Genomic DNA, 27500 nt, shown 5'->3' with positions numbered 1-27500 from the left:
TTAACGAGGTGGTGGGAAGAGGGTTTCTTGGCGCAGAGGACCAGGCGTGACCTCGCCTAGCAGCCGGGGTCCCCGGACGACGGCCTGGCGATGGGGGACCCTGGCGACTGGTGACTGAGAGGCCCTCCGCAGTTTGGCAGTCAGCCGGTTCTGGCCAGCGGGAGGACAAAGGGCTGAGGAGAGAGGACCCCGGTGACCTGATGAGCCGGTTCCAGCCAGAGGGGAACAAAGGATGGAAGAGAGAGGGCCCGGCGGCCTGTTTCCCTGGAGAGAAGCCAATAGACAGAGGGGGCTTGGGGCCGGGGATATCGGAGGCCCAGCTGGGAAGCCGGGGGGCTCGGGGCTGGAGATGGGGAGCAGGCAGAGCCCCCCTGGCTGCAGGGGGACTGGGCTGTGCGAGGCCAGGCCTGAGGCCGGAGGGTTTCCTATGCTGTGTTCAAATGCTCGATAAACCCTCCTGTTTTACGCTGGCTGAGAGTCGCTCCGGGCTAGACAACTGGGCCGGGGTGGGGTGGCATTATTCCCTCTGGGAGTGGAGGTCCAGAGCGAGGGGACTCCCCGAGGGGGCCCCACGGCGAGAGCCAGACGCGCTGAGGCTCAGAGAGGGGCGGCTCCAGGAGGTGGAGGGGCCTGACCCCGAGAGAGAGAGGACCCCCGAGAAGGGCTGTCGCTCTGAAGGGGGTTCCCCCCCCACGGACCGCAGGGGGCCAAGAATGGGCACGATCTGTCAGTCCATGACAGGGGGACGGATGGACAGAGAAACAGGAGTGAGGGGCATGGACGGACAGAGAAGGGGGAGGGAGGAGGATGGATGGATGGATGGACGGAGAAAGGGGGATGAGGGGGACGGACGTACAGATGGAGAAAGGGGAGTGAGGGGGATGGGTGGACGGACAGAGAAACGGGAGTGGGGGGGATGGACAGACGGATGGAGAAAAGTGAGTGGGGGAACGGATGGACGGACGGAGAAAGGGGAGTGAGGGGGATGGACAGATGGAGAGAGGGGAATAAGGAGGACGGATGGATGGAGAAAGGGGAGTGAGGGGGACAGACAGACAGACAGAGAAAGGAGAGTGAGGGGGATGGATGGACGGACAGAGAAAGGTGAGTGGGGGGATGGACAGACGGACAGAGAAAGGGGAGTGAGGGGGATGGACAGACGGACGGAGAAAGGGGAGTGAGGGGGATGGACAGACGGACGGAGAAAGGGGAGTAAGGGGGATGGACAGACGGACGGAGAAAGGGGAGTGAGGGGGATGGACAGACGGACGGAGAAAGGGGAGTGAGGGGGACGGATGGACAGATGAAGAAAGGAGAGTGGAGGGGATGGATGGAGAGAAGGGAGTGAGGGGGATGAACAGACAGAGAGAGGGGGATGGATGGATGGAGAGAGGGGAGTGACAGGGAGGAAGGTACAGGGAAGGCCTCCTGATTCATACCGAGAAAGCAGGGCAATCGGCTAGTTATCTTAGGTGCATGTACACGAACACAAGAAGCCTGGGAAACAAGCAGGGAGAACTAGAAGTCCCGGCACAGTCAAGGAATTATGATGCGACTGGAATAACAGAGATTTGGTGGGGTCACTCACAGGACTGGAGCACTGTCAGGGATGGGTATGAACTGTTCAGGAAGGACAAGGATTGCTCAGAGCTCCAGTGTGAAACTGGAGAAAAACCTGTTGAGAGTCTTTGGGTTCAGTTTAGAGGCGAGAGCAACAAGGGTGATGTCGTGGCGGGCGTCTGCTATAGACCACCAGACCAGGAGGAGGAGGTGGACCAGGCTTTCTTCGGACAACTCACTGAAATTTCCAGATCACAGGCCCTGGTTCTCCTGGGGGACTTCAATCCCCCTGACATCGGCTGGGAGAGCAATACAGCGGCGCACAGACAATCCAGGAAGCTTTTGGAGAGTGTTGGGGACAACTTCCTGGTGCAAGTGCTGGAGGAACCAACCATGGGCCGTGCTCCTCTTGACCTGCTGCTCACAAACAGGGAAGAATTGGTAGGGGAAGTAGAAGTGGATGGGAACCTGGGCAGCAGTGACCATGAGATGGTCGAGTTCAGGATCCTGACAAAAGCAGCAGAATCCGGACCCTGGACTTCAGAAAAGCAGACTTGGACTCCCTCAGGCCTGGTCTACACTAGGACTTTAAATCGAATTTAGCAGCGTTAATTCGAACTAACCGCTCAACTGTCCACACCAGGAAGCCATTTAATTCGAACTAGAGGGCTCGTTAGTTCGAATTCGGTACTCCACCCCGACAGGTGGAGTAACGCTAAATTCGACATGGCTAGCTCGAATTAGGCTAGGCGTGGATGCAAATCAAACTTAGTAGCTCCGGGAGCTATCCCACACTGCACCACTCTGTTGACGCTCTGGACAGCAGTCCGAGCTTCGATGCTCTGAGCAGTCACACAGGAAACGACCCGGGAAAATTTGAATTCATTTTCCTGTCTGGGCACTTTGAATCTGACGTCCTGGCTGGACATCGGGGCGAGCTCCGCAGCACTGGCAGCAATGCAGAGCTCTCCAGCAGAGGAGTTCATGCAATCTCTGAATAGAAAGAGGGACCCGGCATAGACTGACCGGGAACTCTTCGATCTGATCGGTGTGTGGGGCGAGGAGTCTGTGCTTTCGGAGCTGCGCTCCAACGAACGGAATGCAAAGACCTACGAGAAGGTCTCCAAAGCCATGATCCAGACAGAGGATACAGCCATCATGCAACGCAGCGCCGCGTGAAAACCAAGGACCCCAGACAAGGCTACCAAAAAATCAAAGCGGCAAACGGACGCTACGGAGCCTGCCACCACTGCCCCACCAGTGACCATGGACTCTGACGATGGGACAGTGTCGACGGACAGTTCCTCGACGATGTTCACGGACGGGGAAGATGAGGAAGGGTTTGTGGAGGACGAGGCAGGCGAGAGCGCTTACAACGCTGGTTTCCCTGACAGCCAGGATCTATTCATCACCGTCACGGAGATCCCCTACCAACCCTCCCCGGCCATGAACCCGGATCCTGAATCAGGGGAAGGAGCAGTCGGTAAGTGCTTTAACCATGTTAACTTTTATTCTTAATATAACAGGAATCTGAAGTGTGTGAGAAGGAGGTCTCTCTATATATGGTGATAGAACAGAAATCCTCCTGGGAGATCTCCATGAAGCTCTCCTTCCGTTAATCGATAAGCATCAGCAGGAGGTTCCTGGGGAGAGCTGCCTTATTGGGTGCTCCGTGATAGCACCCTTTTCCGCGCGAGGCTTTCATGCGGTATTCAGGGAGCATTGCCTCCCCGAGCACGGCTGCATCGGTCCGTGGTTCGTGATAGATTTCACGCAGCATACGCTCTCTATCTCCTTCAGTGCCCGTCCTCACGGTGATCTCGCTAGGAGACTCATGCATCTAAGTAGTGGAATTACTGTTATGGTGCGCCTGGTCCAAAGTATTTTTAATAAATCCACGGACAGACGGCATAGCACAGACTCAGCAAGCAGCTGCGTGACGAGCGTAACGGAAAGCCAAAGAATATAATGGACGCTCATGGAGGGAGGGGGGAATGAGGACGCAAGGTATCCCACAGTTCCTGCTGTCTCCGAAAAGTATTTGCATTCTTGGATGAGCTCCAAATGCTTCTAGGGCCAAACGCAGTGTCTGCGGTGGGTCAGGGCATAGTTCGGCAATTTGCGCACACACCCCACCCACCACCAGAAGTGAAAGGGAAAACAATCCTCTGTTGACTCTTTTACATGTCACCCTATCTTTACTGAATGCTGCAGATAGACGCGATGGTGCAGCACTCAACACCAACATCCTTGCTCTCCCCATGCTATGGATGGCTGATGGTGCAATATGGCTGGTATCCGTCCTCATCATCAGCCTATTGGCACATGGGGCAGTGCAAAAGGACTGGTAACCATGCGTACTAGCATCTGTGAGGTCGATCAAGGGCGCCTGGCCCTAATTTTTCATGGTAGATGGTGCAGTATGGCTGGTAACCGTCCTCATCATTGCAACAGGGGGCTGAGCTCCATCAGCCCCCACCCTTCCTGTGTAAAGAAAAGATTGAATTGCCCCTGGACTAGCAGAGGGATGATGGGCTCCTTCATCCACAGTAATTAATGTCCTGCCTGGACTATCATTGCAGCTGGAGGCTTCCTTCCACTCATTTCTCACAAGCAAGTCACTGTGTCTTATTCCTGCATTCTTTATTACTTCATCACACAAGTGGGGGGACAATGGTATGGTAGCCCAGGAAGGCTGTGGTAAGAACAGAATGAACAGGTGGTGGTGTTGCAGGAGCACCCCCTGTGAATAGCATACAGCTCATAATTTATGCAGGATCGGACACAGAGCAGCTGTGCTCTCTGGTTCTCTGATACAGTGGTTCTCTAGTACACTTGCCCATAATCTAGGCAGGACTGATTCTATTTTTAGATACCAAAAAGGAGGGATTGACTCAGGGAGTCATTCCCAATTTTTGCTTTTGCGCCCCTGGCTGCTCGGCCAGGGGCACTTATGACAGCACCAAATGGTGCAGTGCAAAAGGACAGGTAACCATGCCCATCTTATTACCATCTTATTACCAATTTATGGTATGGTAGATGGTACAATATGGCTGGTAACCATCTCTGCTGTCATGCAAAAGCAAAAGCATGCTGCTGTGTAGCGCTGCTGGACCGCCTCTGTCAGCGGCATCTAGTACACATACGGTGACATACACAAAAGGCAAAACAGTGTCCATGGTTGCCACGCTATGGCGTATGCCAGGGCAATTCTGGGAAAACGGGCTTGAAATGATTGTCTGCCGTTGCTTTCCCGGAGGAAGGAATGACTGGCGACATTTACCCAGAATCCACCGCGAAAATTATTTGTGCCCCAGCAGGCACAGGGGTCTCAACCCAGAATTCACAGAGACAGCCTAGACTCAGTTAATTGTTCGCAAAAATGTATCTTTGCAAGGAATTCACTCCCTGTTTCCCATCTCACAGCTTCCACTGTCTCCAGACCTGCCACAGCATCCCCCTCGCAGAGGCTGGCAAAGATTAGGCGGCGAAAGAAAAAGACAAGGGACAAGATGTTCGATGAACGTATGGGCTGCTACCTAGCCGAGGCGGACCAGCAGAGCCAGTGGAGGGAGACCGTCTCTCTGTACCAGCGCTCACACAGCGAACGGGAGGAGAGGTGGCGTGAGGAAGACAAGCAGGCGACTGAAACAATGTTTGGACTAGTGAGGGAGCAAACGGACACGCTCAGGCGCCTTGTGGATGTTCTGCAGGACCGCAGGAGGACAGAGCCCCCCTGCAGTGTATCTGCAACCGCCCTCCCCCGCCACAAAGTCCCATACCCCCCTCTCCCAAAATAACCAGAAGGAGGGGCACCAGAGGCCATGTAAACTGTCACTGCACCCCAGCAGAGTGCTCAAGTACCCAAAAGCTCTCATACCCTACATTTGCAGAAGTCGTTCCCTTCCGGACTCACACAAGTCCCAATCCCAGTTCCATCCCCTAAGTGTCTACTTAAGTAATAAAAATACTTTGCTGTTAATTACTGTTTCCGTTATGTTTTTTCAAAGAAGACTGTGTTTGAATGGGGGGCGTGGGGAAGGGGGTTGTTAATTGCATAGGACAGTCACCTTTCCCAGGGTACAGACACGGGGGCCGGATCAGCAGCGGGTCACACACACAGTGCAGTCAGTAGGCACCATGGTCGGTTTTTGGAGGTGGTTTCCAGGTTCTGTGTGGGCAGGGGAGATGTGACTTTGCAGCGGGGGAGGGCGGTTACAGATCTTATACAGCGGTCCTTGTCCTGGACCGCTGAGTCACGCAGCAGAGGAATCTGTATCCGTACTCCTCCGCCACAAGGTCACATATCCCCCCGCACACAGAATTCGAAAAAGAGGGATGGCAGGCTCCGTTGAAAGAAGCACTGCGGACCGCTCTAGGAGCAGGAGCCTGTCATTCCTTGAGTTTAGAGGCGGTCTTTACATCACCGCACACCCTACCCAGCACAGTCTGCCTCCCAGTTTCAACCCTTTAACGCAAAGTCATGAATAAAGAAACCTTTCTTCAGTAACAATGGGACATGTATTTTATTTTTACACGTGTGTTGGAAGTGGGGGAAACGGGGTGAACGGGGTATGTAACCGAAGAGGAGAGTCAACAGTCAGTGGGTAAAGAAACAGGGGCAGGTTCAGCTTCTCTGTAAAGAAAATGAACAGTCACAGGTCACGCTGCTCGCTGGTATTTGAAGAGTTCCTTGTCGCTGTCCCAGGCGCCTGTATAGGGCTTCATGAGCAAGTGCATTAGCGGGCAGGCTGGGTCCCCGAGGATGACTTTAGGAATCTGCTCATCCACAACAGTTATTTCGTGGTCCGGGAAGAAACTACCTTCCTGCAGGCGTCTGAGCAGCCCACAGTTCCTGAAAACACACGCGTCATGAACCTTGCCCGGCCACCCGACGTTGATGTTTGCAAAACGTCCCCTATGGTCCCCCAGTGCTTGCAGCACCATTGAAAAGTAGCCCAATTTCTCATCAGCTGACTGTGGAAGAGGTGGACGATAAAGTGCGAGGAGGAGAAAATGGCGATGATCGCAGCGGGCTCCGTGCTTGCAGTGCTGTGGCGTCCGCGCTGTCACTGACCAGAAAAGTGCACGAACAGATTGCCCGCAGGCGCTTTCAAGGAGGGAGGGAGGGAGGTTGTGATTGACGGTTCAATGACGACACTTACCCAAAACCACCCTCGACACATTTCTCCCCCCAGCAGGCATTGGGGGCTCTACCCAGCATTCCAATGGGCAGCGGGGACTGCGGGAACTGTGGGATAGCTTCCCACAGTGCACCGCTTCCAAAGTCGACGCTGGCCCCGTGAATGTGGACTCAGAAATTCGAATTAGTGTATTTAGTATGGATACACAAATTCGACTTCATACGGTCAAATCCACAAATTCGAACTAAGTTGATTCGAAATAGTCTTGTAGTGTAGACAAGGCCTCAGGGAACTGATGAGCAGGATCCCCTGGGAGAATAACATGAGGGGAAAAGGAGTCCGGGAGAGCTGGGTGTATTTTAAAGAAGCCTTATCGAGGACGCAGGAACAAACCATGCCGATGTGCAGAAAGAACAATAAATATGGCAGGCGACCAGCTTGGCTTAACAAAGAAATGTTTGGTGAGCTTAAACACAAAAAAGGAAGCTTACAAGAAGTGGAAACTTGGACACATGACTAGGGAGGAGTATAAAAATATTGCTCAAGCATCAGGAAGGCCAAAGCACATCTGGAGTTGCAGCTAGCCAGGGATGTGAAGAGTAACAAGAAGGGTTTCTACAGGTACATTAGCAACAAGAAGGTGATCAGGGAAAGTATGGGCCCCTTTCCGAATGGGGGAGGCCACCTAGTGACAGATAATGTGGAAAAAGCTGAAGTGCTCAATGCTCTTTTGGCCTCGGTCTTCACAGACAAGGGCAGCTCCCAGACTGCTGCTCTGGGCAGCACAGTATGGGGAGGAGGTGACCAGCCCTCAGTGATGAAGGACTATTTAGAAAAGCTGGACATGCAACACGTCCATGGGGCCGGATCTGATGCATCTGAGGGTGCTGAGGGAGTTGACTGATGTGATTGCAGAGTCATTGGCCATTAACTTTGAAAACTCGTGGTGATCAGGGGAGGTCCTGGATGATTGGAAAAAGGCTACTGTGGTGCCCATCTTTAAAAAAGGGAAGAAGGAGAACCTGGAGAACTACAGGCCAGTCAGCCTCACCTCAGTCCCTGGGAAAATCATGGAGCAGGTCCTCAAGGAAACCATTTTGAAGCACTTAGAGGAGAGGAAAGTGATCAGGAACAGTCAGCATGGATTCACCAAGGGCAAGTCATGCCTGACTAACCTAATTGCCCTCTACGAGGAGATAACCGGCTCTGTGGATGAGGGGAAAGCGGTGGATGTGCTATTTCTGTACTTTAGCAAAGCTTTTGATACAGTCTCCCACAGTATTCTTCCCAGCAAGTTAAAGAAGTATGGGCTGGATGAATGGACTATAAGGTGGACAGAAAGCTGGCTAGATCGTCGGGCTCAACGGGTAGTGATCAACGGCTCCATGTCTAGCTGGCAGCCGGTATCAAGCGGAGTGCCCCAGGGGTCGGTGCTGGGGCTGGTTTTGTTCAACATCTTCATTAATGATCTGGAGGATGGGAGTAATTGCACCCTCAGCAAGTTTGCAGATGACTCTAAGATGGGGGGAGAGGTAGATACGCTGGAGGGTAGGGATAGGGTCCAGAGTGACCTAGACAAATTGGAGGATTGGGCCAAAAGAAATCTGATGAGGTTCAACAAGGACAAGAGCAGACTCCTGCACTTAGGACGGAAGAATCCCAGGCACCGCTACAGACTAGGGACCGACTGGCTAAGCGGCAGTTCTGCAGAAAAGGACCTGGGGATTACAGTGGACGAGAAGCTGGATATGAGTCAGCAGGGCGCCCTTGTTGCCAAGAAGGCCAACGGCATTTTGGGCTGCATTAGTAGGCGCATTGCCAGCAGATTGAGAGACGTGATCATTCCCCTCTACTCAGCACTGGTGAGGCCTCATCTGGAGTACTGTGTCCAGTTTTGGGCCCCACACTACAAGAAGGATGTGGAAAAATTGGAAAGAGTCCAGCGGAGGGCAACAAAAATGATGAGGGGGCTGGAGCACATGACTTATGAGGAGAGGCTGAGGGAACTGGGATTGTTTAGTCTGCAGAAGAGAAGAGTGAGGGGGGATTTGATAGCTGCTTTCAACTACCTGCAGGGGGTTCCAAAGAGGATGGAGCTCGGCTGGTCTCAGTGGTGGCAGATGACAGAACAAGGAGCAATAGTCTCAAGTTGCAGCGGGGGAGGTTTAGGTTGGATATTAGGAAACACCATTTCCCTAGGAGGGTGGTGAAGCACTGGAATGGGTTCCCTAGGGAGGTGGTGGAATCTCCTTCCTTAGAGGTTTTTAAGGTCAGGCTTGACAAAGCCCTGGCTGGGATGATTTAGTTGGGGGTTGGTCCTGCTTTGAGCAGGGGGTTGGACTAGATCCCTCCTGAGGTCCCTTCCAACCCTGATCTTCTATGATTCTATCACAGACAGATGGAGAAAGGGGAGTGAGGGGGACGGACAGATGTATGAATGGAGAAAGGGGAGTGAGGGGGATGGACAGAGAAAGGGGAGTGAGGGGGGATGGACAAATGGATGGAGAAAGGGGAGGGATGACGGAGAAAGGGGAGTGTGGGAGAAAGACGGAGAAAGGGGTGTGATATGGATGGATGGAGTAAGGGTAGTGATATTGATGGATGGACGGATGGACGGATGGAGAAAGGGGAGTGAGGGGGACGGACAGACAGAGAAAGTGGAGTGAGAGGGATGGGTGGATGGATGGAAGGAGAAAGGGGAGTGAAGGCAATGGATGGATGGATGGAAGGAGAAAGGGGAGTGAGGGGGATGGATGGATGGATGGAAGGAGAAAGAGGAGTGAGGGGGATGGATGGATGGATGGAAGGAGAAAGGGGAGTGAGGGGAATGGATGGATGGATGGAAGGAGAAAGGGGAGTGAGGGGGATGGATGGATGGAGGGAAGGAGAAAGGGGAGTGAGGGGGATGGATGGATGGATGGAAGGAGAAAGGGGAGTGAGGGGGATGGATGGAAGGAGAAAGGGGAGTGAGGGGGATGGATGGAAGGAGAAAGGGGAGTGAGGGGGATGGATGGATGGATGGATGGATGGATGGATGGATGGATGGATGGATGGAAGGAGAAAGGGGAGTGAGGGGGATGGATGGATGGATGGAAGGAGAAAGGGGAGTGAGGGGATGGATGGATGGATGGAAGGAGAAAGGGGAGTGAGGGGAATGGATGGATGGATGGAAGGAGAAAGGGGAGTGAGGGGGATGGATGGATGGATGGAAGGAGAAAGGGGAGTGAGGGGGATGGATGGATGGATGGAAGGAGAAAGGGGAGTGAGGGGGATGGATGGATGGATGGAAGGAGAAAGGGGAGTGAGGGGGATGGATGGAAGGAGAAAGGGGAGTGAGGGGGATGGATGGATGGATGGATGGAAGGAGAAAGGGGAGTGAGGGGGATGGATGGATGGATGGAAGGAGAAAGGGGAGTGAGGGGGATGGATGGATGGATGGAAGGAGAAAGGGGAGTGAGGGGGATGGATGGAAGGAGAAAGGGGAGTGAGGGGGATGGATGGATGGATGGATGGATGGAAGGAGAAAGGGGAGTGAGGGGGATGGATGGATGGATGGATGGAAGGAGAAAGGGGCGTGAAGGCGATGGATGGGGAGAGGGAAGTGAGGGGGACAGAGAGACAGAGAAAGGGGAGTGAGGGTGTGACGCTCTGTACCTTGGGGGGAACACCCTGCACCCCCATGTTCATCCTTATAATATGATTTTGTGGTATCTAATGCAAAGTTTTCCCATGTCTTCAGAAGGCTCATGATGCACTGAGCATTGTTGTTATAGGGATGTTACAGTGATGTTATAGGTTATAATTTCATGTTCATAGTTATGAAGCTGAAAATGTGTCCTCATGGCTTAAAACAAACCCAGGCAAAAAAACTCTCCAGTTCACACCTCATCAGGGCAGGTATGGGACAAACCCATCCCAGCCTCACAGGAACAAAGGACGCTGGCCTAGGCAGTAACAAGGGATCTGTTAGACTCTGAGTGAGTCACCCCCCTTCCTTTGGGCAGTTTGGGACTGCGATGAGGTAACGCTCACCTGACTCCGAAGGGGGTGGAGGACAAAGCCAAGAGGGAAGAAAGAACACGATAAAAGGGAGAGACATTTGCCAGGCTCGCTCTCTTCCACCTTCATCTACAGACCACCACCACCAAGCGACTGAAGCGCTGATCAAAGGGGAGAGCCTGGCTGAAGAGCAACCAGCCAGCCTGGGGTGAGGAACATCTACATTTGTAAGGGCACCGAAAGTGTTAAGATCAGCTTAGACTGCGTTTTGCTCGTATTCCATTTGACCAAATCTGACTTGTGCTTTGACGTATAATCGCTTAAAATCTATCTTTTGTAGTTAATACATTAGTTTATTCTACCTGAAGCAGTGCGTTTCGTTTGAAGCGTGTCAGAGACTCCCTTGGGATAACAAGCCTGGTACATATCAATTCTTTTGTTAAATTGATGAGCTCATAAAAGCTTGCAGCGTCCAGCGGGCGTAACTGGCCACTGCAAGACAGAGGTTCTTAGGGTTGTGTCTGGGACTGGAGAGATCATAGACTCATAGAAGATCAGAGTCGGAAGGGACCTCAGGAGGTATCTAGTCCAACCCCCTGCTCAAAGCAGGACCAATCCCCAACTAAATCATCCCACCCAGGGCTTTGTCAAGCCGGGCCTTAAAAACCTCTAAGGAAGGAGATTCCACCACCTCCCTAGGGAACCCATTCCAGGGCTTCACCACCCTCCTAGGGAAATAGCGTTTTGTGATTTTAAGTGAGTCTTAAGTGCAGCGGCTAGGAACAGTCAGGAGAAGGTCACGGTTTTGTTGTTTTCTGTTTGCTGATTTCAGGAAAATGAGTGATAGCTGTGAAGCGATTGTGAAGTTGGAGCTCCGTGGGCTGCAGAAAAGGAGAGGGAGCACCAGAGATTATTGCAACTGAAAGAACTGGAGATAAAAGAAAAAGAGAGAGAGACGAAAAAGAGAGAAAACACCAGCTGGACCCGCTAGAGAAGCAGAACCAGAGGCATCGGACCCCAACGATTCCCATCGCTCCGAACATCCACAAGTGGGAACACGTATGTCCTGCAGACAGTGATATTGCTGAATATCTGACTACCTTCGAAAGGCTGTGTGTCATACACGAAATCCCTGATGAGAAGAGAGTTCCTACCCTGATTGCGAAATTAACTGGCAACGCTCGAAATGGATTCAATGGAATGCCTATTGACGATACTTAATAGGGGTCCCCAACGCGGTGCCCGCGGGTGCCATGGCGCCCGCCGGGGCGTCTAAGCGCGCCCGCGTACTGGCCGGCAGACGAGCATCCGCCGAAATGCCGCCGGCAAGCTGTATCATCCAGAGGGCGTCGCCGCCTAAATGCTGCTGATTTTCGGCAGTATTTCGGCGGCGACGCCCTCTGGATGACGCTGCTTGTCGGCGGCATTTCGGCGGTGACGCCTAGTGACGTTGGAATTCAGTGGAATTTCGGCGGATGCTCGTCCGCCGCCACGGTCCTCCGTGGCTCGTCGTCCGGCGCCCGCCAGACGAAAAAGGTTGGGGACCACTGCTTTAGACTATTGTAAATTTAAAAATACCACTTTGCAAAGATTTCAGGCTACCCCCGAAACACACAGAATTAAACGGAGGAATCTCAAAACGGGAGATTGGGACGAGTCATGGGGAATACGTGAACCCAACGAAAGATTTGTTGGGGAAACGGGTGAGGGGCCGAGAGGTGGCACGTTTTGAAGGAATGCTTCATCGTGTTGCTCAAGAGCATTTCCTAAGCGTACGTAAGGCTGATGTAAAGCAATGTCTATGGGACAAAGATGTCAAGCCTGCGGATGAAGTGACGTCTTAAGCTGATGCCTTCAAACAGAATCAGGCATCTATTGAGGGCAGGCCACAGAAAGAGGGTTTGAAAACTGGTGGGAAGGGAGGATCCCATTTTGCCCCTGGGAAGAGAGAAGGGGGTCTCTTGCCCAAAAACTTTCTTCTAACCCTCATCCCAAATCGCCTGTGAAAACAGAAGAGCCCAAAAGGAGCTGTCACGGATTCCCAGCTCGTGCCCACTCTCGGCCCCGTGCGGTCCGTAGGGGGTGCCCCTTTCAGGGCGACAGCCCTTCTCGGGGGTCCGCTCTCTCCCAGGGTCAGGCCCCTCCACCTCCTGGAGCCGCCCCTCTCTGAGCCTCAGCACGTCTGGCTCTGCCGTGGGCCCCCCCCCAGGGAGTCCCCTCGCTCCGAACCCGCCGGGCCTCCACCCCCAAAGGGGACAATGCCCCCTGTTCTCTAGCCCGGAGCGACTCTCACAGGAGGGTTTATTGAGAGTTGAACCCAGCGCAGGAAACTCTCCGGCCTCAGGCCTGGCCTCCCTCAGCCCAGCACGTCCCAGTCTCCCTGCACCCAGGTGGGCTCTGTCTGCGCCCCTTCTCCAGCCCCCCGGCTTCCCAGCTGAGCATCTGATACCCCCGGCCCCAAGCCCCGTCTCTGTCCATTGTCTTCTCTCCTGGGAAACAGGGTGGCCTGGGCCTCCTCTCCCCTCAGCCCCCCTCTGGCTGGAACCGGCTGGTCCGGTCACCGGGGTCCTCTCCCCGCAGCCCATTGTCCCCCCACTGGCCAGAACCGGCTGCGAATCCTGCGCTGGGTCTCCGGGTCGTCAGGGCACCAGTCGCTGGGGTCTCCATCCTCCAGGCCATCGGCCGGGGTCCCACGTTCCCTCTCCGGTCCTGTGTCCCAACAAACTCCCTCTCCCCTCCCCTCGTTAAACCCGTAACACCCGGGGACACTGAGTCCCATCCCCTGTGCATGCAACCCACTGGAAAACACGGAAAAAAAACCCAAGAACCCCCCCCCTCACTCCGTCACATGTGCTATCAGTATAATTTCACTGATCACCTGAGGAATACATGCCCCATGCTAGGAGGAAGCAGGCAACTAATCACAAATGGCTAAGCAGCAGTTCTGCAGAAAAGGGCTTAGGGGTCACAGTGGACGAGAAGCTGGATATGAGTCGACAGTGTGTCCTTGTTGCCGAGAAGGCTAACGGCATTTTGGGCTGTATAAGTAGGAGCATTGCCAGCAGATCGAGGGACGTGACCATTCCCCTCTATTCGGCATTGGTGAGGCCTCATTTGGAGCACTGTGTCCAGTTTTGGGCCCCACACTACAAGAAGGATGTGGATAAATTGGAGAGAGTCCAGCGGAGGGCAACAAAAATGATTAGGGGGCTGGAGCACATGACTTATGAGGAGAGGCTGACGGAACTGGGATTGTTTAGTCTGCAGAAGAGACGAGTGAGGGGGGATTTGATAGCTGCTTTCAACTACCTGAAAGGGGGGATCCAGAGAGGATGGAGCTCGGCTGTTCTCAGTGGTGGCAGATGACAAAACAAGGAGCAATGGTCTCAAGTTGCAGCTGGGGAGGTTTAGGTTGGACATTAGGAAACACTATTTCCCTAGGAGGGTGGTGAAGCCCTGGAATGGGTTACCTAGGGAGGTGGTGGAATCTCCATCCTTAGAGGTTTTTAAGGTCAGGCTTGACAAAGCCCTGGCTGGGATGATTTAGTTGGGGATTGGTCCTGCTTTGAGCAGGGGGTTGGACTAGATACCTCCTGAGGTCCCTTCCAACCCTGATAGTCTATGATTCGATGATTCTCTGTTAGTTCTGCTGTCCTCAACAGAGAAACCTCCCAAGCAATTGAAACCTATCATATTGGCTCTGTGAGGTTAGCCTCTGGAGAACCCGATATGGAGCACGTTAAGGCTGTCCAAACTGATGGCAGGGAAGGCTTGGGGCAGAGGGATACAGGGGCCCAGATCTCTTTGGTTAAGCAGAGTGTGGTCCCAAAGGCCAGTATGCCGCCTAGCCAAATGGCAGAGATTGTGGGGGTGGGTGAAAGCCGATTCCTCGTACCACTAGCTAAAATCCATGTGGTGGGGGACGGTTTGGAAGTGATTTGACTGTGGGGGTAATGGATCACCTCCTATTCGACCTGCTCCCTGGTAATGATTTTTTTTCCGTGTAGCTCAGGTTAAAATATTTGCCTGCAGCAGGAGGGAGTTTTATGCTGGGACCCCCCCCGAGGGAAAGAGTCAGGTCTCAGGAACTGCTGAGAGAAGGGGCGAGAGTCTCCTTGATTCTTCTGCAGCAGGGGGAAGCCGCGTGCTTCCAGGTGGGAGGGTGGTTGAGACCAGCGCCTGCCCTGCAGCTGGAGGCAGCACCACATCAGGAAGGGATGGGGGTGCGATGCCGGCCAGGGAGAGACCTGTCCAGGTGGTTAGCTGCCAGCAGGTCGCAGCTGAACCAGAGACAAACCCGGCTCTAGGGAGCAGAGAGAAACGTGTCCCAGAGGAGAGCCCAGAGAAGGGTGATGGGATCTCAGAAACCACAGAGGTGGGTGAGCATTCCTGTGACTCTAACACAGGGAAGCAGGGTGCTTCCACGTATGAGAGGGGCTGAGACGAGCTCCTTCCCAGCAGAAGGCAACGTGCCCTCAGGCGCGGGGGCAGGAGAGGTGGGGTCAGTGATTAAGGAAACTGTCCCAGTTGTTAGCTGGCAGAGCGTTGCAGATAAACACGGGATCGAGCCCTTCCTAGGGAGCCCAGAGAAACGTGTCTTTTGAGGTGGCCCAGAGGAGGAAACTGGGGAAGGAATAGTGGGGACACAGGGATGTCTCCTCGCTGGTCATTTGGGAGAGGCTGCCCGGGACAGAACGGCTGAGTCAGGATCTGTGCACCCCGGCACTCAGCCGGTGACCCAGGTTTGGAGAGGGGGACTGGGTGGCCGACCTCCTGGAGGGGAGCGGTCACGCGGCTGACTTCTCGGGGACAGGTCCAGGTCCCGGTTTTCCAGGATGCTATTTCTGAAAAGTTTATGGAAAGTGACTGCGTCTCTTTTTCACCCAGATGCAGCTCCAACGCCTGGGACAGCAGGGAAGTTGAGACCAAGAAATTGCCAAGTGGTAGCTTGTGAGAACAGAAAATGGCCCGACTGACAGAGAAGGAGGTGAGACCCAGGAAGCAGTTACGGGAAAGCCGCTTGGAAAAGGTGCCGCTGATCGAAGGCTAAAGACACCTGGCCCACAGAGCACAGATCACGGTCCTCTAGGAAAAGAGGGCAGGAAAGGACTCAGTGCTGGGAGGGGGAAACCAGCAGGGTAACCCCCAAAAGGGAGCTGGATTTTCTGCACATGAACAGTCCTAGGGTTGGGAGACCCCCCTGAACCCCTATCTTGCCAGACCCTGAGGCAACAAAATGCCAGAAACATGATTAAATTAAGAGCCCACACAGACAGGAACACTGGAGGGAAGGAAAAGCCGGTGATTGATTACACGGGAGAGAGTAATGAACAAACTAACCTCCAACTACACTATCTGAACCGGGGGCGTGGTACACAGAGATACTTGAAAACGCCCCTCTGTGATACAAACGTTGGTATTAATGTTAAGTTGTGGGGATCAGAATTTTGACAGGGATGTTACACCTTATGATAATGCTACTTTTCAATTCAGACCTGTAAACAGCCTTAAAGCTGACCACAGCGGAGAAACCGTAACAAACCTGGTTTGCTGGGCAAGGGGGACGCCTCATGGCCTTAATGGCTGGATGCCAAGAGAACTATAACACAAACTGCCTTCGAGCGAGTCAGTGACTAACCCTCTTGCAGTGAACGAAGGGGGCAGGTGTGACACTCTGCACCCCGTTGGAACACTCTGCACCCCCGTGTGCATCGATTGTGTGGTACCCAGGGCAGAGTTTGTCATGTCGGGTGTCTGAGCACTGCTGTTATGGGGATGGTATAGGTTGCAATTTCATACATATAGTTACGAGGCTGAAAATGTGTCCTCGTGGACACAGGCAAAACTCTCCCGGAACAGAGGGGGAGTTCACACCTCATCAGGGCAGGTATGAGACAAGCCCAGCCCAGCCTCACGGGAACAAAGGACGCTGGCCTAGGCAGTAACAAGGGATCTGTTGGACTCTCGAGTGAGTCACCCCTCTTACCTTGGTCCGTTTGGCACTACGATGAGGTGATGCTGACTCTGAAGCGGGGGGGTCAAAGCCATGGGAGGGAAGAGAGAACATGATAAAAGGGAGAGACGTTTGCCAGGCTCTTCCTCTCTCTTCCACCTACATCTACCGCCACCACCACGAAGCGACTGACGCGCTGATCAAAGGGGACAGCCTGGCTGAAGGGCAACCAGCCAGCCTGGGGTGAGAAGCATCTACGTTTGTAAGGGCACCGAACGTGTTAAGAGCAGCTTAGACTGCGTTTTGCTCGTATTTCATTTGACCAAATCTGACTTCTTGTGCTTTGACTTATTATCACTTAAAATCTGTCTTTACAGTTGATAAATCTGTTTGTTTATTCTACCTGACGCAGGGCGTTGGGTTTGCAGTATGAGGGCAGGGGACTGGACCCGATGACCTCTCCAGGTCCCTTCCAGTCCTAGAGCCTATGAATCTATGTCAGAGACTCCCCTTGGGATAACAAGCCTGGCACATATCAATTTCTTTGTTAAACTAATGAACTCATATAAACTTGCAGCATCCAGTGGGCATAACTGGACACTGCAAGACGGAGATCCTAGGGTTGTGTCTGTGACCGGAGATATTGGCTAGTGTCATTTGGTTGCAAGTACCTGGGAGCAGCTAACATGCCAGAGGCCGTGCGTGAACAGCCCCGGAGCGGGGGCTCTCACAGCAGAGCAGGGTGAGGCTGGCTCCCAGAGTCGAGGATTGCAGAGGCCTAGCAGATCACCGGTCCCGATAACACAGAAGGGAACATCACAGGGGGGACGGATGGACGGAGAAAGGGGAGTGAGGGGGACGGACAGAGAAAGGGGGGTGCGGGGGATTGTTACCTAGCAGCTCGGTGTTCTTAAGGAACCAGGGTGCAGTACCCAGCCTGTCTGACTCACCAAAGACCTTCCCCAACCCCAGCCTCTGCTTGAACCAAAACCGATCAGAAGAAAGACTTACAAAAAAACAACGAAAAGGTGACGGGAGACACTCCCAACCCCCTTCGGACAAGGGTGATGGGATTAAGGCCACTCCCCAGGCCTCATTTGCATCAGAGACGGGACAAGGAGGCATCTCCATTAGCCTACAGAATGGAGAACAGCGGTTCCAAGGCAAGAACCGCACTGAACTCTGGGACCAGAAAAGCAGGGACGCAGTGCATCATGGGGGATCTCTGCTCCAGATGTTAATGAACCCGCCGGCACACACCCAGGTCAGACCATTTCTAGTAATGAATCCTTGATTGGCATCCAAAATACTGAAGCGGCCTAACTGCATTGTGAGCTCCCTGGAAGGAACGCCGCCCATAGCCAAGAGTGATCAGCTCCTATTGTCTAGCCTAAAGAAAACCCTTTTGAGTTTGCCCATAAACAAATCTCAGGTTCTCCCCTGAACCATTGTTGTTTCGCTACAAAAACCCCGACCCACGCTCAAGGAAGTGCTCCGATGCCTGGATCCAAAACCTGCATCAGTTCCGTTGGGACTTCATCGTCTCCTGACTGATCGTGCCGGGGGCTCTGCCTGTCTCCCGCACTCCAGACTCTCAGCTACCACCATCACCTGGGCCCCGGATCGCTTCAAGCTTCACGAAGTGGTGAGAACCCGACTCTCACTCTCTCTTGGTAAAGCCTCCTGCCCCTGACTGGTGTGATCAGTGATAGTTTTCTAACCCTGACTTTTAAAATCAAGTTTAAGTTACATTTAATATTATAACCCCTTATGGTTATTACCCAGCAATAAATAACTTCCATGATTAAGCTGGTTGCTTCTCTCTCTATTTTCCCCCCCCCGCGGGGGTGTTTTTTGGTTTCCTCATTTGCTCTGCGGCAACGCTCCTCGTACCTCAGTTAAAAGGCCCCTGCGGTGCTCAAAAATCCGGCGGGGTTTGCTCATCGAGTGGGTCACTACCAGAACATGGAAGTGGGGATAGGGACGTGCCGAACCGGGGACACACGAGGGTGGCAGCTTCAAAGTGCTGCTCGACCCAGCCTGCTCCAGCGTGCGCTATTCCGGTGCGGTGCCCAAGGCATAGGAAGGTGAGAGCTTGGAGGTGCTGTTCGACCCAACCTACTGAGTCCAGGAACATATAAGGGGTCAGCTTGGGAGTGCTGATTAACCCGGTCCTCTCTGTTAATGTGTGTGGGTGTTCGTCTGATTCTGGGGCTGGAAGAACCCAGCCCTGGGGAACCTACGGCCTGCAGGGTAGCTCCATTGGGAGGGCACTTGCAGAAGGGAGAAGTAGAGATCCTTATGAAAACACACGTGACACAAGCCGTACGTAGATAGAAGTACAGAACCACCCCCCACACACCCCCAGCATCAGAGGCTCGTTCACCTGCACATCTACCAATGTGATACATGCTCCTCTGCCATGGACGTTGGCCAAACCGGACAGTCTCTACGCACAAGAATAAATGGACACAAATCAGACGTCAAGAATTATAACATTCAAAAACCAGTCGGAGAACACTTCAGCCTCGCTGGTCACTCGCTTACAGACCTAAAAGTCGCAATACTCCAACAACAAAAAATGTCAAAACCAGACTCCAACGAGCAACTGCAGAATTGGAATTCATTTGCAAACTGGACACCATTAAATTAGGCTTGAATAAAAACGGGGAGTGGATGGGTCGTTACACAAAGTAAAAACTATTTCCCCATGCTAATTTTCCCCCCTGCTGTTACTCACACCTTCTTGCCATCTGTTGGAAACGGGCCATCCTGATTATCACTACAAATTTTTTTTTCCTCCTGCTGATAATAGTTGATGAATCTCGTTATACTTGGCACGGCAACATCCATTTTTTCATGTTCTCTGTGTGTATATCGCTTCCTACTGTATTTTCCACTGCAAGCATCCGACGAAGCGGATTTTAGTCCACGAAAGCTTATGCCCAAATAAATTTGTTAGTCTCTAAGGTGCCATAAGTACGCCTCGTTCTTTTTCCTAATAAATGAGCATACCGCAAAGTAAGCGGCAAAGCTGGTAACAAATTGGTGGAGAATGCGGGCAGCGCGTGACCCTAATCACGTGGCGTTTGTTGAGTAGTTGCTGCGGAGTGGAGAAACAGAGGCACAGGCCTGAGCAAACTGCCTTCTTCCTTTTTCAGACTAAGCTCCTTCAGTGAGGTCGCAGAATATTTGGTGACATTCTGTAACTTTTAAGTTGGGAATCGTGCTGGGAATAACAGCAGGACCATGCAATCAGGAGCTAAAGAGTCGTTCTTTAAAAGTAACAATTTTAAAGCAATACTGTGGCTGCGTGAAAGGGCTTTTGGGGCGGATCATCGGTGAGATAAGGAAAGTCGATATGGCTGGGGAAAAAAAAAAACCTGGACTGCTCGCTTGAGACAGGAGAAAACCAACAGGTTAGCGAGATGGGCAATGAAGAAGGGGGAATGGTTTAAGGCTGACAATCCCCTGATGGAAGCGAGTCTGAGCTTTGAACAATATCGCACAACTTCCAAGGCACGGGGTAGCGCAAAGGATGCGGCTGCTGCACGGGCATTATTTTATGCATGTCCGGACATGGCTGAAATGGTAAAGGGAAGGCGGGAACAGGAGCGGGAGCAAACGCAGTTACAACGGCGTTTGAACAAATGTGAGGCCGACGGGTGTGAATTGTTAGCAGATGCCTCTCCTTGTGCTACAGATGCTATGGAGCTCTCGGGAGCGAGCGGACAGCCGCTGGACCCTGGGAATGGATGAGAAGTGCCCTCAAAATATTCCTGCCCGCTTCTCCCCTCAGGAATTTACAGATAATGGAAAAGCAGAAACCAGGCGAGGCCCCCGAAGCTTACCTACTTCGAAAAAAGATGCTGGCAGCTCTCTGTGGTTTGTGGCCCCAGCCAGAAGAGAATGGGATTATCACTTCCCATTATCGGGGACCCGAATAGACTGAATTGTCAGACCAAAATAACCCTGGGGGCTGTGGGTAGAGAACATTTAACCTGGAATGAACTAGCTGCAAAAACCCAACAGGCAGGGGATTTGCCGTGAGAGGCGGGCGTCTTAAAAAGATAAATCAGCAAAAAGACTACCTCAGAGCCCATGCAGGCTATCACATCTGTGAATGATGGTCCTCACCCTGCCAGTCGCCCTCCCAATTATAACCCCCCTGCCTCCCACAACCCTGGGCAGCGCCGACCCAAGGATTTGGAAGGAGCCGGTGAATTTAGGGGAGGATATGGGAAAAAATGATCACCAGCCCCTCAGCATCCTGGTTAATGCTTTGTCCCAGGTCACACGGAGGACAGAGTTAATGCAAGGAAGCCTCCCTCCTCGGCCCACTGCCCCGGTACGGAGCGCGTCCCCCACGCCCACTCCCTGTCAAAACCAGATCCCTGCCCCCTCTGCCGAGCGGAGGCTCTCGAGGGAGTCGGCCGAGCAGTAGGGGTGCCCGGTTCCCCGCCGGCCTCCCCAGCTGATCGTAAGACTTCAGTGCGACGTACGGGGGACACCCACTGTGAGGGCTATGGGGATATTTGCCCAATTGCGCGTGGACAGCGGAGCATCAGGAAACATTCAAAGCCGCCGCCGGCTCTCCGGGTTATCAAGGAAAGAACTGCGGACATCTGGGTGACCCAAGGACATCAGAAAAATCACTCAGAAGACGCCTTATCCAACGCTCCTGCTCCTGGTAACCATGCTAGAGACGCAGGCCAGGTGAAACAAACAGAGGCAGTAGCTACCTGGGGAAAAACTTTAGGCAAAGGAACAGATCCCTTGGGCTTAAGATACAGAAATCCGGTCCGTAGGCAGGACAGGGAACGATCCCACAGAAAAAGACAGGATTGAGCAGGTTGGAGATGTCTGGTGGGCAGTGGAGGCAGGTGAGCAAAGGCCCTGGATAGTCTCCAGCCAGGTATGGGGGGGGGGGGACCTGATTCAGTTTGTGCATGAACAAGGGCACAGAGGAAACCAGGATACTTTAAATAGGGTTAAAGATACAGGGCGGTGGCCAGGCATGACAGCGGCTATAGATCGGTGGGGTGATAATTGTCTGCAGTGCGCCATGGTTAATGCTGAGCGCCAGGCTTGAAAAAACGCCAAAGAATAGAGGGTCCCTGGTCCCGGATTCAGACAGATTAACATAGGCCCTTTACCCACCACCAGCAGAGGGAATAAATACGGCCGGGTAAGAGTAGATTCCTTCTCCAAATAGGCGGAAGCCCCCCCTACTCAAACCAACATGGCCGGGGTCACTGCTACGCAGCTCTTTAACGTGGTTTTCTCAAGTCATTGATTCAGATTTAGGATCCTAGTTTGGGGGAGATGTTATGCAAGAGCTAGGTACGGCTTTGGGCATTAAGCCCTGTTCCCAGGAAGCTGGACCCCTGGAGTCCTCTGGCCAAGTTGAATGAACCAATTGCTCGTTAAAGGAAGCTTTGAAACAACAAGAGCTCAGGGAGGGATGGGGATGAGAAGTTACCAATCATCTTAATGGCTTGAAGGCGATCCAGGGTACACTCCCTTTGAAGCTATGACTTTTTAAAAAAAAAATCCCCAAATGGCCCCCTCAAGGATTGAACTCACAACCCCGGGTTTAGCAGGCCAACGTGCAAACCATTGAGTTATCCCTCCCTCAGAAAGCCAAATGCCCCTGCCTGGAAGTTGGTGGTCAGGAGTGAAACTGCCCACCGCCTGGGAAGAGAAGGTGGGAATGGGTACAAACCTTAGCGGAGACGACAGCCGCGTTACACGAGCGAGCGGCAACACGACTAGGCACGGTACAGCAAAACACAGAGGGGAAAAAACAGGCTGGGAAAAACCTCCTTTCATACGGGAATTAGAGCAAGCAGTGATGCCCGTAAGGTTTTCCAAGAAGGAGTACTTGGGCGCACACCTGGGATGGCTCCTGCTTCATCGTGAATCAGACCAGCCCCCGGGTTGATCAGGTAGAAATCCTGAATGGAAACAATGGGAAACCCTGGCAGAAATGGTTTCATTCCTCACAGCTCAACGGATGGAAGGGTAAAACACCTGACCCTCAAGGAAGAGCATAACTGTTTCCTCCGTCCTGCCAGCCACCCTTCTCGGCTAGCAAGAAGGAACGGCTTGAGGCCATTGGAAACTACGCCTTGGGTGGGCTTGTCAGTGTCTACCCCGCAGTGGAGGCAGGAAAAGGCCAGAGAAGTCCTTGATGGAGTCTGGCCATCCTCACGTAGGTCACTGCTTCATGTTCACCCTGCAATATTGGTCCCAGATTCTCCCAGCGCATGGAGTGCGGGGAGTTTGTTCATTCCTAAGGATCACGAGCCATGACATCCCACCGTCGTCCCAGCCCCTCGCTGTTCAGAAACGTCTGGAGTCTGATGCTGTCCCGGCTCTCCGCTGAACCTGCGATCCTTCTGAATCCCTGGAGGCGCTTGCCAGCTGGAGTCCAGGAAGTAAAATTGCTGGGCCACACGCATGGATTCTACGGGCATGGGAGCACCCTCTGATCACAAACCTCGCTCCCCTCCGACGTTTACGAGCCCCGATTTCAGGACCCCGTGGGTTAAAACTGGATCAACAAGAAGATTCGGTTCTTGCAACGTCAGATTTCTCTGAAGGAGGTTCAAATCCACTTAGAAGGCATGAGTCTCTCTCACATCGCACCTGTATGCGCTCCCTCGATTGGAACTAGCCATACGGGTTGGGATGAATGGGTAAAAATGTGGCCGACCATGTAAACAGAGTAAAAAAGGGAATTATGCGATTGGATGGCACCGGTAGGAACAGGAATCTCTTCAGTTGATGCCGCAAACATAGACGATCTGGCTAATACACTAGCATATGCCACCGAAAATATCGGGAAGATGAGAACCCCATTAGCAGCATCTTTGAAAGAGTTAAGTGAGGAGGAGCGGTTGCTAAGTAAGGTATTTCCTGGGTGGGGAAGACTCACAGAAAAAGATGAAAGAGTTAATGCTGCCTGGCAGCTCTAGTGGTTTGAGCACTGGCCCTGCTAAACCCAGGGTTGTGAGTTCAATCCTTGAGGGGGCCATTTAGGGACCAAAGATGTCTGGGGATTGGTCCTGCTTTGAGCAGCGGTGGGACTAGATACCTCCCTGAGGTCCCTTCCAACCCTGATCCTCTGTGAATCTATGGCAAAACAGTCCCACCAGAATAATGTCTCATTGACCTCCGCATGAAAGCAAGCGCAGGCTCTCACAAAAGGCATCAGCATGGGAAGGATTTAGCAGGACAAATTCCCACGGAGGCAATCAACTCGATTGGGGGCCCATGGAACGAAGGAAGAATGAGTCCTCCGGCCCTGGTGGAGACTAGTTAACGCTTCGTCCAATCAACGCTTGCAGTTATTCCTCCTAACTGTGGCAGGCAAAGACATTATGGCGATCGGGGAAGGTTCCGGATGACTGGAAAAAGGCTAATGTAGTGCCCATCTTTAAAAAAGGGAAGGAGGAGGATCCGGGGAACTACAGGCCAGTCAGCCTCACCTCAGTCCCTGGAAAAATCATGGAACAGGTCCTCAAGGAATCAATTCTGAACCACTTAAAGGAGGGGAAAGTGATCAGGAACAGTCAGCATGGATTCACCAAGGGCAAGTCATGCCTGACTAACCTAATTGCCTTCTATGATGAGATAACCGGCTCTGTGGATGAGGGGAAAGCAGTGGATGTGCTATTTCTTGACTTTAGCAAAGCTTTTGATACGGTCTCCCACAGTATTCTTGCCAGCAAGTTAAAGAAGTCTGGGCTGGATGAATGGACTATAAGGTGGATAGAAAACTGGCTAGAAGGTCGGGCTCAATGGGTAGTGATCAACGGCTCCATGTCTAGTTGGCAGCCGGTATCAAGTGGGGTGCCCCAAGGGTCGGTCAATATTTTCATTAACGATCTGGAGGATGGTGTGGACTGCACCCTTAGCAAGTTTGCAGATGACACTAAACTGGGAGGAGTGGTTGATACGCTGGAGGGTAGGGATAGGATACAGAGGGACCTAGACAAATTAGAGGATTGGGCCAAAAGAAATCTGATGAGGTTCAACAAGGACAAGTGCAGAGTCCTGCACTTAGGACGGAAGAATCCCATGCACTGCTACAGACTAGGGACCGAATGGCTGGGCAGCAGTTCTGCAGAAAAGGACCTAGGGGTTACGGTGGACGAAAAGCTGGATATGAGTCAACAGTGTGCCCTTGTCGCCAAGAAGGCTAGTGGCATTTTGGGTTGTATAAGTAGGGGCATTTCCAGCAGATCAAGGGATGTGATCATTCCCCTCTATTCAGCACTGGTGAGGCCTCATTTGGAGTACTGTGTCCAGTTTTGGGCCCCACACTACAAGAAGGATGTGGATAAATTGGAGAGAGTCCAGCGGAGGGCAACAAAATGATTAGGGGGCTGGAGCACATGACTTATGAGGAGAGGCTGAGGGAACTGGGATTGTTTAGTCTGCAGAAGAGAAGAATGAGGGGGGATTTGATAGCTGCTTTCAACTACCTGAAAGGGGGTTCCAAAGAGGATGGATCTAGACTGTTCTCAGTGGTAGAAGATGACAGAACAAGGAGTAATGGTCTCAAGTTGCAGAGGGGGAGGTTTAGGTTGGACATTAGGAAAAACTTTTTCACTAGTAGGGTGGTGAAGAACTGGAATGGGTTCCCTAGGGAGGTGGTGGAATCTCCTTTCTTAGAGGTTTTTAAGGTCAGGCTTGACAAAGCCCTGGCTGGGATGATTTAGTTGGGTTTGGTCCTGCTTTGAGCAGGGGGTTGGACTAGATACCTCCTGAGGTCCCTTCCAACCCTGAGATTCCATGATTAGAGTAATCCACCCAGTTGGATTCATGATAATTCAGTAACATACTCCTGAGATCCCAACATCTGGGCCTGGCAGAAAGATAAACATGTGGAACACAGGAAATGTATTTCCCCACGTTAAGTAGCCTCACGCCTTCTATGGGTCATCTCGATTATCACATCAAAGGTTTTTTTTTTCCTCCTGCTGATGATAGCTCATCTCAATTGTTCAGCCTCTTCCAGTTGGTATGGCCACTCCCACCATTTCATGTTCTCTGTATGCATAAATATCTTCTTGCTGTGCGTTCCAGTCTATGCATCCGATGAAGTGGGCTGTAGCTTATGCTCAAATAAATTTGGTCGTTTCTAAGGAGCCACAAGGACCCCTGTTCTTTTTGCAGATACAGACGAACACGGCTGCTACTCTGAAACCAGTACATGTAAAGGGGCGTAGGAGAAAAGCAGCTCTGGGCTCTGTCGGTGAAGACCAAGCATTGGAAGAACATGCTGAACGCGTCTGCCCACAACCTGGGAATACGTCTCCCCTCTTCCTTTGATGGTATCCGGGAAGAGGGGGCTGTTATTGTCTATGTCGGTAAAGCATGTGCGTGAGGACAAGATGCAATCGTGTATCGATTAACGGAGGTTGGATTCACCCCACGGTGCTTTGCGTTAATCAGTTTCTGTAATGTAACCACCATTGTTAGTTGGGATATTAAGTTTACTGTGCCGATATGGACTGTACAACGTTTGAAAGCCGATCCCGAGCTCCCCATTTCACTGGGAATGGGTCTCTGCCATTCAGGGACTATTAACTCTTCCCTCCCTAGCAACAGAGCAGCAGAAGCGCCGAACATTGGGCGCGGGGGGGGGATTGGCAAACTCGAGGTTCAACACCACAACCAGGAGATCTCGACGCTGGCAGCCACAGTGACAAACACAGGACGTCCCTCTCGGTGGGAGACTTTGCTTGGGTGGAGCCCCAAGGGCAGCAGGGTCTTTTAAATATCCGGCTTCACCCCATTGTGGACGGACGGAGAAAGGGGAGTCAGGGGGACGGGCGGACGGAGAAACGGGGATGGAGGGATGGGCAGGCAGAGAAAGGGGCGTGGGGGAGGAGGGACGGACAGACGGATGGAGAAAGGGGCGTGTGAAGGCATGGACGGACAGACGAAGGGGGGAGGGGGGAGGATGGGCAGACAGACGGAGAAAGTGGCGTGAGGGGGGGAGGGATGGACAGAGAAAGGGGCGTGGGGGGGGAGGATGGGCGGACGGACGGAGAAAGAGGAGAGAGGGGGGGAGGGATGGCCAGAGAAAGGGGCGTGGGGGGGGAGGATGGGCGGACGGATGGAGAAAGGGGCGTGAGGGGGAGGAGGGATGGAGAGACAGACGGAGAAAGGGGTGTAAGTGGGGAGGGATGGATGGACAGACGGAGAAAGGGGCGTGAGGGGGGAAGGTAGGGACGGACGGAGAAAGGGACGTGAGTGGGGGAGGGATGGACAGACGGAGACAGGGACGTGAGTGGGGGAGGAATGGATGGATGGAAGGAGAAAGGGACGTGAGTGGGGGAGGGATGGATGGATGGACGGAGAAAGGGGCGTGAGAGGGGAGGACGGGCGGATGGAGAAAGGGGCGTGAGGGGGATGGATGGACGGAGAAAGGGACGTGAGTGGGGGAGGGACGGATAGAGAAAGGGGCGTGAGGGGGGAGGGACGGACGGAGAAAGGGACGTGAGTGGGGGAGGGACGGACGGAGAAAGGGGCGTGAGGGGGGAGGGACGGACGGAGAAAGGGGCGTGAGGGGGGGAGGGACGGACGGAGAAAGGGGCGTGAGGGGGAGGGACGGACGGGGCAAGGGGCATGAGGGGGAGGGACGGACGGAGAAAGGGGCGTGAGGGGGAGGGACGGACGGACGGAGAAAGGGGCGTGAGGGAGGAGGACGGAGAAAGAGGCGTGAGGGGGGAGGGATGGATGGACGGGCGGACAGAGAAAGGGGCGTGAGGGGGCGGACGGTGAAGGACGGGCGGATGGAGAAAGGGGCGTGAGGGGAGAGGGATGGA

General features: G+C 53.1%; 1 protein-coding gene across 1 annotated transcript in view; it reads right to left on the bottom strand.

Annotated features, from left to right (window-relative positions):
• The window catches only part of LOC123356615 (aurora kinase C-like), a 64837-nt gene continuing 37337 nt past the window's right edge, over window positions 1-27500 (bottom strand). The window contains exon 9 of the mRNA XM_044999975.1: window positions 1-150. Coding sequence (XP_044855910.1) covers window positions 1-150 — 150 coding nt within the window. The remainder of the gene's footprint in view (window positions 151-27500) is intronic.

The sequence above is a fragment of the Mauremys mutica genome, chromosome 26 (genome assembly GCF_020497125.1).
Source record: "Mauremys mutica isolate MM-2020 ecotype Southern chromosome 26, ASM2049712v1, whole genome shotgun sequence".
Lineage (NCBI taxonomy): Eukaryota > Metazoa > Chordata > Testudines > Geoemydidae > Mauremys > Mauremys mutica.
This window is presented reverse-complemented; position numbering and strand designations above follow the sequence as displayed.